Genomic DNA, 15,820 nt, shown 5'->3' with positions numbered 1-15,820 from the left:
TTTACCACATGTACCACAGAAACAATATGCCACTTTTATGTTTTAAAATTTGTCTGTGTTTTTTTTCCCCTGTGGTCATGTTATCTAACTAAGGGAGAACCCAAGAGAGCTGGTAAATGATTTGCAGATTTGGATTGTGCCAGCATACAATGACTATGACTTTGTCAGTGTTGAACAAAAGATCAACAGGAGGTCCCTTAATTATTAGAGAATCATATGTATAATATCAGTTTTGTAAAAGTTTTCATTCTGTAATCACTCAACAGGAATTCATCTATTTGACAATAGATGTATCGAAGTAGCACATCATACATCATGCAAATCCCCTTCTTCTGAAAATGCAGTTTGATATCTACCTCCTTTCTTTTCTCGTCTTCTAGCCTGTATCAGAATGTGGATGTACCTTGAAGCCTATTATCCTGCCAGAGATCCTTCACCCCCTGCAGGAGGAGGTACGCAGAGTATTCTGGGCTGAATGTGTGAAACCCAAAGAGTACATTCACGAGTATGATAAATACACCGCACTAGTATCCAGACAAGCAGATGAGGATATAAAGCAGTTCCTCAGTGAGCAGCGCTCCTTCAAGGAAATCAAGGAGGAGGTGTTACATTACCAGGAGCTCACTGACCAGATCCAGTACACATCATGCAAGGTACTTAGAAAAAGTTATGTGCACCTATAATTAATTTTTATGCTGTTAGTTACAGTAGATACCCAATGATAGCTTTTATGAAACTTTTGAGTCAATCTTTTTCATAGGGGATGGTTACAATGACATTTTTCTTAAAATTCAAATTGAAATAAAAACTAATTGACATCAAAGAATATCTGGTATATGATGAAATCTGAAAATCCAAGAAGAGTCAGTATCCTCCTTGTTTTCTAACCTTACTTTGGTCTTTAGGTGGTACGTCTTGGCATGTTTGAGGTTCAGTCACAAAAGCTCATCCACTCTCTGGTAAAGCTAGCCCAGGGCCTTCAGCAGAAACTGATTTCACGGATGCTACAGGACCATCAGGCACTTAACAAAAAGTTAGTGACTTCATCTTTATCATATTTTTCTACTTTTTTTTATGCATTCACTTTGATAGGCCATAGTGGGTCAAATGGAATGTCGAAAGGCAACTTTTTTTGTTGTAGCCCCACTGTTACAAGAAGAAAGGAAAAAACTTTAATAACCCCTCAAGGGAGAAATACAATGGGCTTTAGTAAGCAGCTTTATTGGTCTTTATCCAGTACAGGTAGAGGTGTTCTTAAGCCCCAGGTTGTGCCATAATAACATTGTGAGTCTGTGAAGACCTTTGTACTCCACACTGATTTAATGTCCTTCCTCTCACAGGCTTTGTAATGAATTTGAGATGATTGCAGAGAAGGCCCTGAGTACACCACCTGACACACAAAAACTGATGGAGCTTAAGGTAACTAACTGACCAGAATTGCTTTCACGGTGACTAGCTTGAGGAGGTGCACTACAAACTGCACAATTATTCCATACACCTCTTCAAAAAGCAAGGTGAAGACATGACAACATTGGTGGAAAAGTCAACAATTATTTTTGGAGGATCCTGAAACTGGTCATTTGGCCATTGTTTTCTGAGTATTTATTTTGTTTTATAGCTACTAAGCAAATAATGCAACTTAAAAACATTGTCATTCAAAGTGTAGATGTAATATAAATACTAATACATGAACCTGCTTTCAAATCAAATTGACCAAATAAGACAACAACAAAAATATCAATGACATATTCTGTTGTTCAGCCTCTCTTAGTTCAGGAAGTGATGTTTAGTCAGAGCAAAATATAGGCAAACTATTTCTGCATTGTCCATGATCTCACCAGGTCTTCATGAACAAGGTGAAATCTACAGAAATGCCTCTGTTGGAGCAAAGAATTGTAGACTCCAACTCACAACTGATTTTCCTGATGAACTTTGTGGACCTCTCATCGCTGGAGATGAAGCTCAACTCAGAGACTATCCAGTGGTTTGAGCGTATGCCATCCATCTTTACAGCAAACCAGAAGATCATTACTGAAAAGACAGAGGAATATCAGAGCGGACTTAAGGTCTGTGCTTCAGTCACTGAACCATTGATGTGCTGGCTAGAATCCTGATGTTTTTGCTCTTTGGAGTTTATGTGAATGTAAAGAGAAAAATGCTTGCAAAGAATGTATATACATGCATACATTTATACAGAATCTATAACTGTATGTATGTTTTAGTTATGTCGTCAGCACTTTGAGGAAGAACTGGAGAGCTATAGCAAGCAGGTGGAGGAATTTACCACCTTTGGTGATCTGGAGGATCTCGACAAGTATCTGAAGAAATCCCAGGCCCTCAATGCTCGACTGGAGGCAGCCATGGAGAAGGTACAAGAATACATGATAGCACTAGATTTAAGTATCTTACACATTCTTGGTGAAGAGAAACTATTTTGAAGCTTAAGTTTATTATTTGAAGATACATTGAAATGCTGGTTTGGCTCAGTTTTTCCAACGGCCAAGGAACTTTATTTTTAGACTTCATTGTCTTAAAAAACTCAGAATGTATCAAACCATTTTTGTCCAGAGGTGCAACATAAGAGCTTTTGTGTGATTACCCTCCATCCATTGAATCATAATACCACAAAAACTACAATATGAGTCCATCATACATTAGTGTTTATGTATTTATATTCCAAAAATTCTCTGTGGGTCTAATTTTTCTTAACCTGGCTCACTGTCTGTGCTTCTCTCACCCATGTGCCACGATGGAAAGATAAATGATTTCAACTTAGAGGAGGAAGCCTACGGCTGGTCTATTTCCCAGTACCCACAGCGAAAGAAGATCCACGACAAGCTCACGCCCTTCCTGCGCCTGTATGAGACAGCCACTGACTTCCTGCAGCAACATGCGCGTTGGCTTAATGGACCGCTCTCAGGTGTTAACCCAGACAAGGTATTTTCTATTACTTCAAACTTAAAAAGAGTTTAACTATATTCATTTTCAAGTTCTTGATAGTTTTAAAGATATTCCATCTGCTCTTTCTAGCTTTAGTGTCGCTTTGTTTCTGCTCTCTTCAGTTAAAGGCTTATGGCCTCCCCTTTTAACTGGACTGTGTGGTTCATCAACGGTTTGCATGCTTGAGTCATTAAGTTCAGTCAAGTGTTTGGGTTTATTTGTATGTCAGGGACTCCTCACTGACTCTGGAGAGATAAAGAAATAAATTAGTAGGGATATTTATACAATGACATAGCAACTGTACATGGAAAATGCTACTCATTGCAGTTCTGTATTTTTAACTTGCTTGTATCCCTGCCTTATCCCTTCATAGCATTAGTCGGTTTTTCATTATCTATATTTTAAGCTCCCATAACATAATCAAATAAATTGATTTTGCGGTGGGGCTGCAGTAAAATTAATGTGTCCAATTTTTATTTCTTGGCACACTTTCTGGTTTCCTGCAGTCAGCCAAATACTGTCCTGACCACAAACTGAAGCCAGAATGTTTTCATTCACCAGAAGATTCTGTAATTAATTTTTGGGATGGCTAAGTTTGAGTAATAAAATGTAACTCAAATCCCATACCTCTTAGAAATGTTTAAACTTCTCCAGTAATTCAAGTAGAAAATGTATCTGTTATACCCTTGATTGCTTGTGTCATAGTTTCTGAACTTTGTATGAAAACAAAGAGCCGGATTTATGTCACTTATTATCAAAGAAAAAAAAAGAAATGTCTGGTACAATGAACTGTTTTGAGTTATGATTTAAAGTATTCTTGCATTTTTAATCTAACATCATCTCTCAAAACCCATTTAGGTAGAAGGTGATGCTGGGAACTTCTGGCGCACTCTATACAAGCTGGAAAAAGGCTTTAGCGATGAACCCCAGGCACTGAACATTGCAACAGTTATGAAGGCAAAGGTGGAGGAGTTCAATGAGCATATTCCCATGGTGCAGGTAAAAGAATACTTCCATTTCTTAGAGGTCAGAAGAAACCCAACATGTGTATGTAAAAGCAGCACGGTCTGTTAAAATGAGGAGGTCTAAATGTCAAAACGGAAACTAAAGAAAAACTATTTGTCTTCAAAAGTGATTTTAAAACATTCACCTGTAAGGCAGATCTTACATAAAGCTAACTTGATTCATTCTCATGTAATTTAAACTCATCAAATGTCTTTTCAGCATACCCCATTTTCGTGCACTTTCTTCACAGGTATTGTGCAATCCCGGCTTGCGTGAACGCCACTGGGAAGCCATGTCGGAGGTGGCTGGAGTCACCCTGCTGCCAGATGGGGATCACGTCTGTGTTGCTCATTTCTTAACCATGAACCTGGACCAGCACCTGAGCAGCTTTGAGGGCATCAGTGAGGCTGCCAGCAAAGAGTACTCCCTGGAGAAGGCCATGGAGAAGATGGCGGGCGAGTGGGGCGACATGGAGTTCAGCCTCCTGGCCTACAGAGAGACGGGTACCTCAATCCTGTCATCTGTGGATGAGGTGCAAATGCTGCTGGACGATCACATCGTGAAGACACAAACTATGAGGGGCTCACCATTTATTAAGCCTTTTGAGGTGGAAATACGGTAAGAGAAAGGAAAAATGACCGGAGATTAATTTGGATTAACTTATTCCAAACTCCATATTGTTTATGTGTGCTGAAAAAGTCTTTGTGAAACTTGAAAAAAAAACATTTCAGTTGAGCTCACACCCACATGATCATTTGTAATATTTTGCTTTCTGTTCTCTGGGTTCAGAAAATGAGACAATTACCTCTTCATCTGTCATTTTTGAGAGTTTTGCAATACTTTGTTGCTGCCAGGCAATGTTTGAAAAGGATTCCCTGCAGGGCCTGATGATGCATCACGCCAAATTGGGCAGATTTATATTTCTTGTACTGTAAAGTTTTTGATGAGCTTTATAAAATATCAAAGTGGAACTTTTGATGCAATTATCCACTTTTGTGGGTGGTACATGATGATACCACGACAAGTATAAAGAAATCATTATGTCATTTTTTCAACCCGTTCTGAAGATTAAGTTATCAGGGATTTCCAAACTCTCTTTAATCTTTATGCAGCTGTTTCTATTTTGTAAACAAGCTCTGCTTTGTGTTGCATATGGAGCTACATTTCTTCTACAGGACTCATAGGTCCTCCTGTCAAAAGCCGAGGACACCTACTTACATTGATGATTTTTTTTCTTGTAGGGAATGGGAGGGCAAGTTGCTGCTTCTCCAGGAGATCCTTGATGAATGGTTAAAGGTGCAGTCCACATGGCTTTATCTAGAGCCAATCTTCAGCTCCCCAGATATCATGACCCAAATGCCTGAAGAGGGACGTCGTTTTACTACTGTGGACAAAACCTGGAGGGAAACCATGAAGCAAGTCTCACGGGTAAATTCTTTGGTTTATGTTTGTACAGAATTGTTTGTAGGAGTGGCGCATTGGGAAGGGCTGCAGCCTCACAGCAAGAAAGTCATCGGTTTGATTCCTAGCTTGGCTGGTGGGCCTTTCTGTGTGGAGTTTGCATGTTCTCCCTGTGCATGCGTGGGGTTCTGTCTGGGTACTCCAGCTTCCTCCCACAGTCCAATAACATGCTTACCAGGTTAATTGAGCACCCTAAATTATCCCTAGGTGTGAGTGTGTGCATGAATGGTTGTCTGTTGCTGTGTCAGCCCTGTGATTGGCTGGCGACCAGTCCAGGGTGTACCCGCCTCTCGCCCATTGACAGCTGGATAGGCTCCAGCCACCCGCGACCCTGAACAGGTTAAGCGGTTAAGAAAATGGATGGGTGTTTGTAGGATGCACAAGTACATTTGTTTTTAGTGTTCGTTTTTTTTCTTAGGTAACCAATCTTAGACTCTGAAAAACCAGACTGAAAAGTTGGCATAAAAAAGACAAAAAAGTGAAACTTTTTGTTCAAAATAAACAGATTCAAGTGCATATTTTACAGCTTAATCAACTGTGAGGATCAGCTCAATATCGGTTACTGAATTTAAACATTATTCATCTCCAACTTGGGTAGTTATTGTGAAAAGTAACAGATTACATCGTCAGAGGTGTTTGAAGTCACTTCTACAAAACCAAAGACAACATTGCAAGTTTTGTTTAACTGGAGTTTAAACACACACATACACACACATTACTGTATGGAAATTTCAGTGCCATTTACTACAGAGCATTTAAGGTATTTTATTTGCTTCTTCCTTCTTCTGGAATGATAAATGTCCTTTTAAAGTTATTTAAGGTTTTCAGGATTGAACTGAAAAGACCAATATTTGCAAAAATGCCAAACAAGGGAATGAAAGAAACCTTTATTGCCCTCAGGAATTTGGTTAGCAGCAAGTGCATACAAAAACCCAAAACAGTCTCCTCTGGATAAAGGAATAAGAAGCAAAAGAAAAAAAACAAACTTAAAAAAAATACACTGTCTTATTTTTAATGCAATGGGCATATTTTGTGTGCATTTTTATGCAGTATGGTATCAATATGGTCTAAACAGTTCAAAAAATGCCTCTTAAAATTAAAATGTGTATTTCAATTGGGTAAATCTCAACACATTGCATAGACCTGATCAGGTTTGCTAAGGGTGAGTATAAAATGCAGACGAAAGAAGGGACAGAAACATCCTGTTGAAGCACAAATGAGTATCTTGTCTGAGAACTGATGGAGAAAGAGGGTTCAGAGAACTGGCTGGAAAAAGATAGAAAGCACAATACAGAAACAAAAGAACAAAGATAAAAAGGGAGTGTTTCAGCATCCTCAAAGAGTATCCAAAGGGTAATTGGCGTCCCCAGAAGACCTTAAATGAGACACATCAATTTCATTGTCCTCCAGAAAGCCTGGCCTGACTGCACCATCAAATAGAAATTATGGATTTTGTCTGGTAGGGGCAGGGCTACACTGAGCCTCAAAGAAAATGAGGTCACCAAGGGACAGGGAGCCCGTACACACAGATGTGAATTCACATTGTTCAGTCCACTGTGAATTGTGTTGTAAGTGATGGAGACGCACAAGTAGGAACACCTTTAGGTACAGTGACATGGACTCACTTTGCACAGCTGACATATCATTCTCATGCACAGTTTTGTGGTGCATGAGTTTAATTTCTTGCTAAAATTATTACCACAAAACTCTATTTGTTAATGGATGGTTGATCACGCTCCAGTATAGACTCAGGATTTTGGATTGAAAATAGCAGGATTAAGGTCACTTTCTAACTTTCTCTGGCTTCACTGTTAACTCTTGTAGTTTCTACAAGTTAGTCAACCTTAGTTTGCTTAAACCTTTGATTAATTCTTGCAAAAAGTGGCCTTTTAAAAGAAACTTTCTTAAAGTGCGTGTTACTGCTGAGAATTGATATTTTATAATACTGATGAAGCTACTCACAGCTGCTGAGGTACCTTAATCAGCTCAGACAGCCAGAATGGATTTTTTAACTGTTACCTACTGTGGGAATTTAATCAGGAAGTAATAACACTGTTTGATGTAGGGGTTTACTCCCTTAGCCTGGTAATTATGTTATTTCAGAGCACTGAACAAACATTTTTCTAAATGAAAAGGCAGGCATCCTCTTAATTTGTACTCCTTGCTGTTTAAAGCAAGATGCACAAAAAGGTAAAATCATGTTTAAGGAAAACACATCCTTGTCTCTTCTCCATAGATAGGTCCTGGTGTCAGTGTTATATGAGCTACATTTAGCCAACAAGAGGATCTTGGACACACAGTTCATTATGTTCAACACAGACTGCATGCTGAATAGTACACGGATTCTGGATACTGCGAAAAACAAAAGTAAAACAAAAGAAAATTAAATCAAAGAATTTTGGGCGGGTATCCTTACAATTTGCCATAACCACAATAGTCTGCAGTTATTTTTTTTAAGATTGCCAGAATTTCAGTGACAAAAATTTCAAAGCCAGAGAGGTAGATTAAAGCTAGAAAGCATACAAAAGCTCAGTTTCAATTAGCAACAAATTGATCTTGTGATAACCTGCTTAACTTTTCTTCAGCACCTGAGTGGAGAAAGAATTTGCCCTTCATAGAGTCAGAGAAAGAAAAGATGCTTATCTAACTCATTTAAAATACTAAAATCCCAATTACATGAGGAATTACAGGAAGTGGTAACAATGCCACTGACTGGCTAAAATAAGAAAGCCGACTTCAAGCTGACTTGTCATCACTGAGCGGTGAAGTAACACGCTCTGTGCCGCCAATACTAATTATGGAAAACTAAATGTTGCAGGCTACTCCTCCCCATGAAGTGTTCACATATCAGCTACAGGAAGGATCCCCCTTCCCTTATAGGCTCGTACAGCACAGTATCAAGACAAACACATCCCTTCATCTTGTCTATAGCGCTGATCAGCAGTGCATGAAAGTGGAATCATCTAAACTACAGAACATTGTCATCTAAAAGGCATGCTACAGTACAGCTCCCCTATCAACAGATCACATGATCTTTCTTTTTTTCCTCTAGAGTGTTGTCACTTGATCAGCCACTTGGGGCTGCTCTAGATCCACTGTTTTCCCAGTGCCTTGCAACCTCCACATCCTAACTTAACTTCCCCTCAGTTGCACCATGTTTTAATTTGTCATTTGTCTGCTACTGCATGCACGATTGCAGATAAAAAATACAACAGGCCCAAATCAATTTACAGACTTGTTTCTGTAAACCTGCTTTCTTTGCAGGCCGCAGCACATAACACTGTTACCCTATTTGTAAGAGGAGGGAGAAATGAACCATTTCAACTCAAGATTTCTGTCTGTTTTTGTGCAACGGATTGGGATTTATTCAATAGTTGCATAGGAGAATAGCCCAATTACTGTTAAATTAATGCTCATCCAAATCCACAAGATGATAGTTACTCTTTTTAGGTTGTAGTTTTTCACCACACAGACGACAGACCTGCAGAATCAGCATTGGATAGCCCTTTTCTTCCACAGGAACCATCTTTCATGAGCATAAAAATCCCGTTGTGACACATTATACATGCATAACAACATTGTTATCCTCTCAGTGTGCTCATGAAAAGATTCATGCTGGCAGCCTGAATATTAAAAGCCCTCTTTTATTGTAGTGTCCTTCAAAAAGGCCAAAAATCACCACTGCAATGAAATCCACAAAAAGCCAAAATCACAGTTGGTCAATCAGACACCCTTTGCTAGTATAATTGTGTTTCCGATTAAATACTGTCAAAATTTTCATTCAGCCTCAATGTGAGTGTCACTAAAATTAGGTCTTGTGATTTGAAACAGGTCTCATTAGAGTAATCCAAATTTTATTTCCCTAATCTTTTGTTTGTACTAATTGTTTATTTTAGCATTACATGGTAAAGCCCATTTGGAAAAAAAAACACTCAAACAAGGGTGTGAAGCTCTAGCTTTCTGGTTAAGGGTTTTATAATACAACTTGTTGTTTGATAATGAAATACAGCTTGAAAGAAAGCCAGCGGTTAAAAGTATTGTGCAGTGGCTGTGCTTCCTCTTAATGGACCATGATCTATTCCGGATACAAAACAAAATGCGGTGATACTGAAAATATCCTGCCTGGCTGCTTAGTAGATAAAAATATGTTTATATTACACACAATATCAAAAGCTCAGTGATGCTTATATCTGTTAAATTTTATTGCATTCAATTTTCAGTTACAGCAGTTTGACAGTTTTAATACATCATCATCATCATTGAGTAGAGACACGTTTCAGTTTGCCTTGAGAATCACTCACGATGCTTGCTGCTGAAATGATGTTCAAACTTTCTGACACCATGTTGTCAAAGAAGGAGATACAGACTCAAAGCAATTTGACAGCATTCAACAAAGCTGAAGGTGCATCTTTCTTTTTTTGTGACACAACTCCATAACAACACCTTCCCACAACCATTTATGAAAAGCCAGAAGCCCCAAGTATGGGGTTGCTTTTGCAGACTTAAATGGACTGTAAACAAAAAAATGTTGGCAGAATGAAGAATACAACCATGTCTAGCCACCAACAAGAAAACTTTATTTGTTCCTATGGACACATTCTCTTTTATTTCTGTTGGGAGTTGTTTGCAGGAAAAGGCTGAATCACCATGTTCTCACTCTACTCCATGTTAACCACTTTAGCTCAACAACAGCTCTGCATTACCTACCATTTTATATACCTCTGGATCCTGATATCAGTCTGGACCTAGCACCTCATTTCAGAAACGCTAACATTTCCATATGAGCCGGCTCAAGCCTTCACTGTCCAACCTTGAAGATTAGAAAGACTTTTTATTTAGGCACTTCCTGCAGCTGACAGTTCCCGAGGACATTCAATTAAAGCGGGATGGGATGATATCAGAACTGAAATATTTCATATGTGCCAGAGGGGCCTCAGGTATATCTCTGGCACTGTCCCATAATAGAATTTTTGAGGGAGCTGTGTGACAATTAATCACTCCCATGGATGTTGGTAGACGTAGATATTGCAGCATTTTGGCGTTAACTTAAAGGTAGCAGTGACAACTCTGCTGCAAGAGGAATATGAACACAACAAACCATTCATCTGTCATATGACTTCTGTATTTACCGTACAGTGACATCAATGAAAAGAAAAACACTCATGCCTAGCACTACAAAGCAAAGACAGGCTGTAATTGGAACAGACAGTTGTGTGCAATAGAGTGTTGTGTCATTTGACTGGAGCGTGATTGTGTAAGAATTGCTGCTTTCATGCTGATATAGCAGCTATGAGTGTTCCATTAAAAATGCTTCACCGTCCAAAGAGGCATGAGAAAGAGAGAATTTATTAGTGACAGTACAGAAGTCAGGAAAATCGGTGCTGTGGAGGATAGCCTGAAACCAGAGACATTGAATGAGTTAAAAAAAAAAAACAAAGATGCTCAAAGAAGGTTAAACATGACCATTTATAGGTGTTTTTAGGAGTTTGTCGTGATGTCATAGGATATGAATTAGATTGAGTTAAAAAATAAGACAGCAATACAAAATGTCCTTTTAAAGTAAAGCATCCAAATAAAGTATCTAACTTTTTGTCATATACCTTATATCTGTTATAGGACAAGCATGTGTTGGCAGTGATAGCCATTGACAAGATGCTACAAAAGCTTAAAAAGTCCAGCGAACTCTTGGAGCTGATCCTTAAAGGTCTGAATAACTACCTGGAGAAGAAGCGCCTCTATTTTCCTCGGTTCTTCTTCCTGTCCAATGAGGAACTTCTGGAAATTCTCTCGGAGACTAAAGACCCTACCAGGTAAAATTTCTCAACACTAACTGCTTGTGTTTCTATCTGTGGTGCTAATTCCCAAGTGTTTTAAAACCACTCTTCATTTAATGTCAAACAGGGCAGTATTTACCTAGTATCCAAAGGAGGTTTAATTGTCTGGAAACAGATGAGAAAATGAGTCTAATTCTGAGTTCATTTTTTTTGCTTCAGTGAATATTTCCCTCATGATGTGGTTTAAGTTCATCTTTAACACAGATCACTTTGGATGATCCAATGTTTGTTTTAGACTTTGGTGACCTTGATGTCTGAAAGTCTCAAACCTTGTGACCTGTCAACAAGCACAGATATGAAGCAATTTCTGACCATTTTATCAAAAATATGGTCACTTCTTACCTCAAAAAGTCAAATTCAGGGCCTAGATTGGTTGTCTTTGAGCCTATGATTCACAAAATGACTTCTATTCAGTCCTTGGTAAGAAACAGCCCTTAATTACACCAGCTTCTCCAGTTTTTGTCCAACACATGTAGCTCAGAATATGATGAAACCGAAAGTCATCTCCCATCAAACAGTTTTAGCATGAGGAAGGAGAAAATCAATTCAAGAGTTTTCCTCCTTTGAGAAACCAATGTTTAGCTAACAACAGGCTTGCTCGCCCTCTTAAGTGGTTTCCCCAGAAATCAAGTCCCCACTGATAACCAACACTTGTCTCATTTCACCCAGGGCTTTTGTTTAATAATGAATGTGATTTCAGACAAAAGATGTTCTAGCCTCACACTCTTATCCTACCAATTGTATTTCTCTTTTCACTGTCACCCTTATACCCCTCTATTCTCTCTGTAACTTCTGGGAATAGTCATCACATCAGCACAGATGCACACAATCATGAGCCCTTCTGTAAAGAAGGGATTTCTGCTGCAGTGGGGGTGTCTGAAGCCCTGAGGGTAGTGTAATACCCAGATCTGAAGAGTGCTATTTTGATTTTTGGAGAATTTGAGCCTCTGATTCCTAAATGCAGTGCTAGACTTATGAAATGGCTTATTCTCATCTCAGGTATATGCATATATGTACCTGAGACCTAAACAACCAAGTCCCTCTTTGTATAAAAGGTCAGATAGTGGTCATGTTTCCTTGCCTTACTCTCCTCCAGGGTGCAGCCCCATCTGAAGAAGTGTTTCGAAGGCATTGCTAGTGTGGTGTTCACTGATGTGCTGGATATTACCCACATGAAGAGCAGCGAGGGTGAAGTGGTGCAGCTGCTGGATATCATTTCCACCTCCAAAGCCAGGGGTCAGGTGGAGAAGTGGCTCCTGGAACTGGAGAATGGCATGATTGCTTCCCTACATGAGGTGTTGTGTTGATCATTATTTTGCTGTTTTTGGTTTCCTTTGTCAAACATGTCTCATTAGATCCTTAGTCTTGACCTGTTTCTCTGTAAAGCTTAAGATGACATTTGTGGAGATTTTTTCCCCAGAACTCTTTTTCAAACACCACTTATAACATAGTTCTGCATAACTTAAATATTTTCTCTCCTCTTGTCCTCTGTAGGTAATTGGACGGGCAATAGAGGCGTACCCCAAAGAGTTGAGAATCGACTGGGTGCGAGCTTGGCCGGGCCAGACTGTGCTCTGTGTCTCACAGGTGTATTGGACGAAAGATATTCATGAAGCCATTAAGTCAGGTCAAAAGGTGACGAAACTTTTCATTTGTTACATGCATTATACAGAATATTCTTGTCTCAAGTCTACAAAAGGAAGTTGTGCGTTTTATGTACAGCACTGTCATTAATCTTAAATCCAAAATTGCGCATCAGTTGCCTTTAAACATAAATTTCTCACTATCTTTAAAATATACAGATGGCTGTTTCAAACATACTTTTAATCTCCTCAAAAATTCCTGTAGCAGAAAAAAAACTGTCAATCTTTGGTTATTAGAGTTCATTAAAACCACTAAAAGGATGAAACACATTATATTCTACATCCGCTAATGTCTCCATTATAGCGTCAGCTTCTGACCATCAGTTTTTGATTTGCATCAAATTATATCATGACTGTACATGTTGTGAAGTGTGTAGTGTCAGACACAGAATGAGAAACAGCTTGGAAAACAACCTAAATATTCTCAAGAAGACGTCAACAGATTGTCGATAAATTGTCGGCTAGACAGATTAGCTCTCACTGAATGTGATGCTTTCAATAATATCTTACACGGTGGCTCTATCTGCAAGCTATTACCTGATTCATAACTGTGACGCTTTGAACGCAGAGACAGAGGTGTGTACAGGAACAGATGGTCTGAAAGTGAATTACAAACTGAATTAAATCTGTCTCATCAAACAGGGAGCAGAGACAACTCTTAAACTGACAGCCCGAGGTCTGCTGCTGTATCCAGTTAATGTATAAAACTGTCTGATAGATTTAGACTGGAAAACCCTCACAGGGATATTTTATTTAAACAACCTCCAAGACACAGGGGTTTTCACATTGTATTTTTTAAGGTAAAGATAATATCCAGCACATTTAAAAGAAAATGAGCAGTGTTCCTTTGATTTTGTTGCTACATGGACTAAATGTGAAACAGTTTACTGATAAAGTCTTATTTACAACAAGTCCTACCTTCAGTGTAATCTTGCTCCTCTCCCTCAGGCCTTAGATGACTACCTGGAGCAGAACAATCGGCAGATCGATGACATCGTGGCACTTGTTCGTGGCAAGCTATCCAAACAGAACAGAGTGACCCTGGGAGCCCTCGTTGTGCTGGATGTTCATGCCAGGGATGTGCTCGCCACACTGGTGCAAAAGGGGATAAGTGACGAGAACGACTTTGAGTGGCTCAGCCAACTGCGATACTACTGGGTGGTATGTGAAAGGAAGACACCTTGGTTTTAAATGCCCTTGGGAATTATACCCATCTCATCATGCGTATTCAGATGCTCATTTTTGATCTATGCAGGAAAACCACCTCCAGACCAAGATGATCAATGCTGGTTTGCCTTATGGCTATGAGTATCTCGGCAACACTCCACGTTTGGTGATCACCCCTCTCACAGATCGCTGCTACCGGTAAAGCTGCTGTACAAGCAAAGTCATCAACCTTTTTATTTGGTTTTAACACCCTTGAATTTCTGTTTTGGAGCTAAATTCTCCATCCAATTTAAAACTTTTGGTAGGATCTTTAAAGTGACATGTTGCTAAGCCATCCAGAGTGAGTGACTGATCATAATAAAAACCATGGAACCATACCTTTGCTAAAGATTACTTCTTTGAATGCGATCTAGCCTTGAAGTTTGAAACACTTTACTCTATTAATAATTGGCAAACTCAAGGTTGTTGTGTTAACTTTCTACCTCTGTATCTCTCTTCAGCACTCTGTTTGGAGCCCTTCACCTTCATTTGGGTGGAGCCCCTGAAGGTCCAGCTGGCACAGGAAAAACCGAGACAACCAAAGACTTGGCTAAAGCTGTGGCAAAGCAGTGCGTTGTGTTTAACTGTTCTGATGGACTGGACTACATTGCTTTGGGAAAGTTCTTCAAAGTAAGTTACACTCTTGCACCATGAGGCCAGAGAGGATGCTCCTGCCTTGAACACACCCCAAGAGCAACAATCATCACTAAAAGAGGCACATAATTCCATACATGTGGTTTAAATTGTACATCATATATTACACTAACATTCTAATGTCAGTGTCTAAATGTCTTGCAAACATAATGCTGTAAAGTTCTGCTGTGGATGCAGATGACATTTATAGAATAACAATAATTTCATGTCTTGAGAACTGTTGAATATTTGTCCTTCTCAGAATAGCACAGCACTGATTAACCCATCAGGGGGGCTTGTTCATTACCTCCACTTTAAATAGCCCTGCTGACACATTCTGCAGCATACCATACTGACTAAGCCTCACAGATTCAAGCAAAACTTCCGATATTTACTGTGTAGATCTGAATAAATTAACCACATGTGGGTGTGTATGATTGTGTGTTTCTAGGGCCTTCTGTCCTGTGGAGCCTGGGCCTGTTTCGATGAGTTTAACCGCATTGACTTGGAGGTGCTGTCTGTGGTGGCTCAACAGATTCTCACCATACAGAGAGGTTTTAGCTTTTTCTGACATTCAGGCTTTTTTCTTCTTTGACTTTTGTGTATGTTGGCAGAAAAGTTAAAAAATAGTGCTTTTTCTTAAGTTAAAAGGCAGGTTTCTGACAACGAAGGGATGGAGCACTGAGCCAAGGCAATTTGTGTAGGACAGCCAGCAGAACTTCAAGCACAGCTTTGTTCTTTGCAGCACATTCGTATGTCAGAAGTGTTCAGTGGGTGCACTGTGACTTGTATCAAAAGATGCAAAAGTCAGAGAAGTACTGGTTTCTCTTGACTTAAAACTTTAGTTTCATGATGTCAAAAGTTCTGTTTTTATTTCTGTATCCTACCAAGTTGTACTTTTGATATAAATGTTTTCTCATCTGAATCATGTATGGAGATGCAGTATGAAAACTAATCTCTGATCTTGACAAAAAGCGTGTGAGAGGACAGAAACCACAAACACAACACATACCTTCAAACTTTGTAACAACACTTACCTAACAATGTCTTTGTCAGATTTAAAAGGCACAATGTAGGAGTCGATACAAACTGTTTCTT

At 39.2% G+C, this 15,820-nt stretch overlaps 1 protein-coding gene across 1 annotated transcript in view; it reads left to right on the top strand.

Moving 5' to 3' along the window:
- Nucleotides 1-15,820, top strand: part of dnah7 (dynein, axonemal, heavy chain 7) — a 59,848-nt gene that overhangs the window by 3,642 nt on the left and 40,386 nt on the right. The window contains exons 11-26 of the mRNA XM_074695073.1: nucleotides 381-653; nucleotides 906-1,033; nucleotides 1,341-1,419; nucleotides 1,842-2,066; nucleotides 2,223-2,369; nucleotides 2,758-2,937; nucleotides 3,799-3,939; nucleotides 4,196-4,563; nucleotides 5,187-5,373; nucleotides 11,023-11,216; nucleotides 12,337-12,535; nucleotides 12,735-12,875; nucleotides 13,832-14,044; nucleotides 14,139-14,248; nucleotides 14,551-14,719; nucleotides 15,174-15,276. Of these exons, the coding sequence (XP_074551174.1) occupies nucleotides 381-653; nucleotides 906-1,033; nucleotides 1,341-1,419; nucleotides 1,842-2,066; nucleotides 2,223-2,369; nucleotides 2,758-2,937; nucleotides 3,799-3,939; nucleotides 4,196-4,563; nucleotides 5,187-5,373; nucleotides 11,023-11,216; nucleotides 12,337-12,535; nucleotides 12,735-12,875; nucleotides 13,832-14,044; nucleotides 14,139-14,248; nucleotides 14,551-14,719; nucleotides 15,174-15,276 (2,857 nt within the window). The remainder of the gene's footprint in view (nucleotides 1-380; nucleotides 654-905; nucleotides 1,034-1,340; nucleotides 1,420-1,841; nucleotides 2,067-2,222; nucleotides 2,370-2,757; nucleotides 2,938-3,798; nucleotides 3,940-4,195; nucleotides 4,564-5,186; nucleotides 5,374-11,022; nucleotides 11,217-12,336; nucleotides 12,536-12,734; nucleotides 12,876-13,831; nucleotides 14,045-14,138; nucleotides 14,249-14,550; nucleotides 14,720-15,173; nucleotides 15,277-15,820) is intronic.

The sequence above is a fragment of the Halichoeres trimaculatus genome, unplaced genomic scaffold (genome assembly GCF_033239565.1).
Source record: "Halichoeres trimaculatus isolate MK-OKI-2021-1 unplaced genomic scaffold, fHalTri1.1 fHalTri1_scaffold_19, whole genome shotgun sequence".
Classification (NCBI taxonomy): domain Eukaryota; kingdom Metazoa; phylum Chordata; class Actinopteri; order Labriformes; family Labridae; genus Halichoeres; species Halichoeres trimaculatus.
The sequence above is the reverse complement of the archived record's forward strand: the minus strand, read 5'-3'. Positions and strand labels throughout refer to the sequence as shown.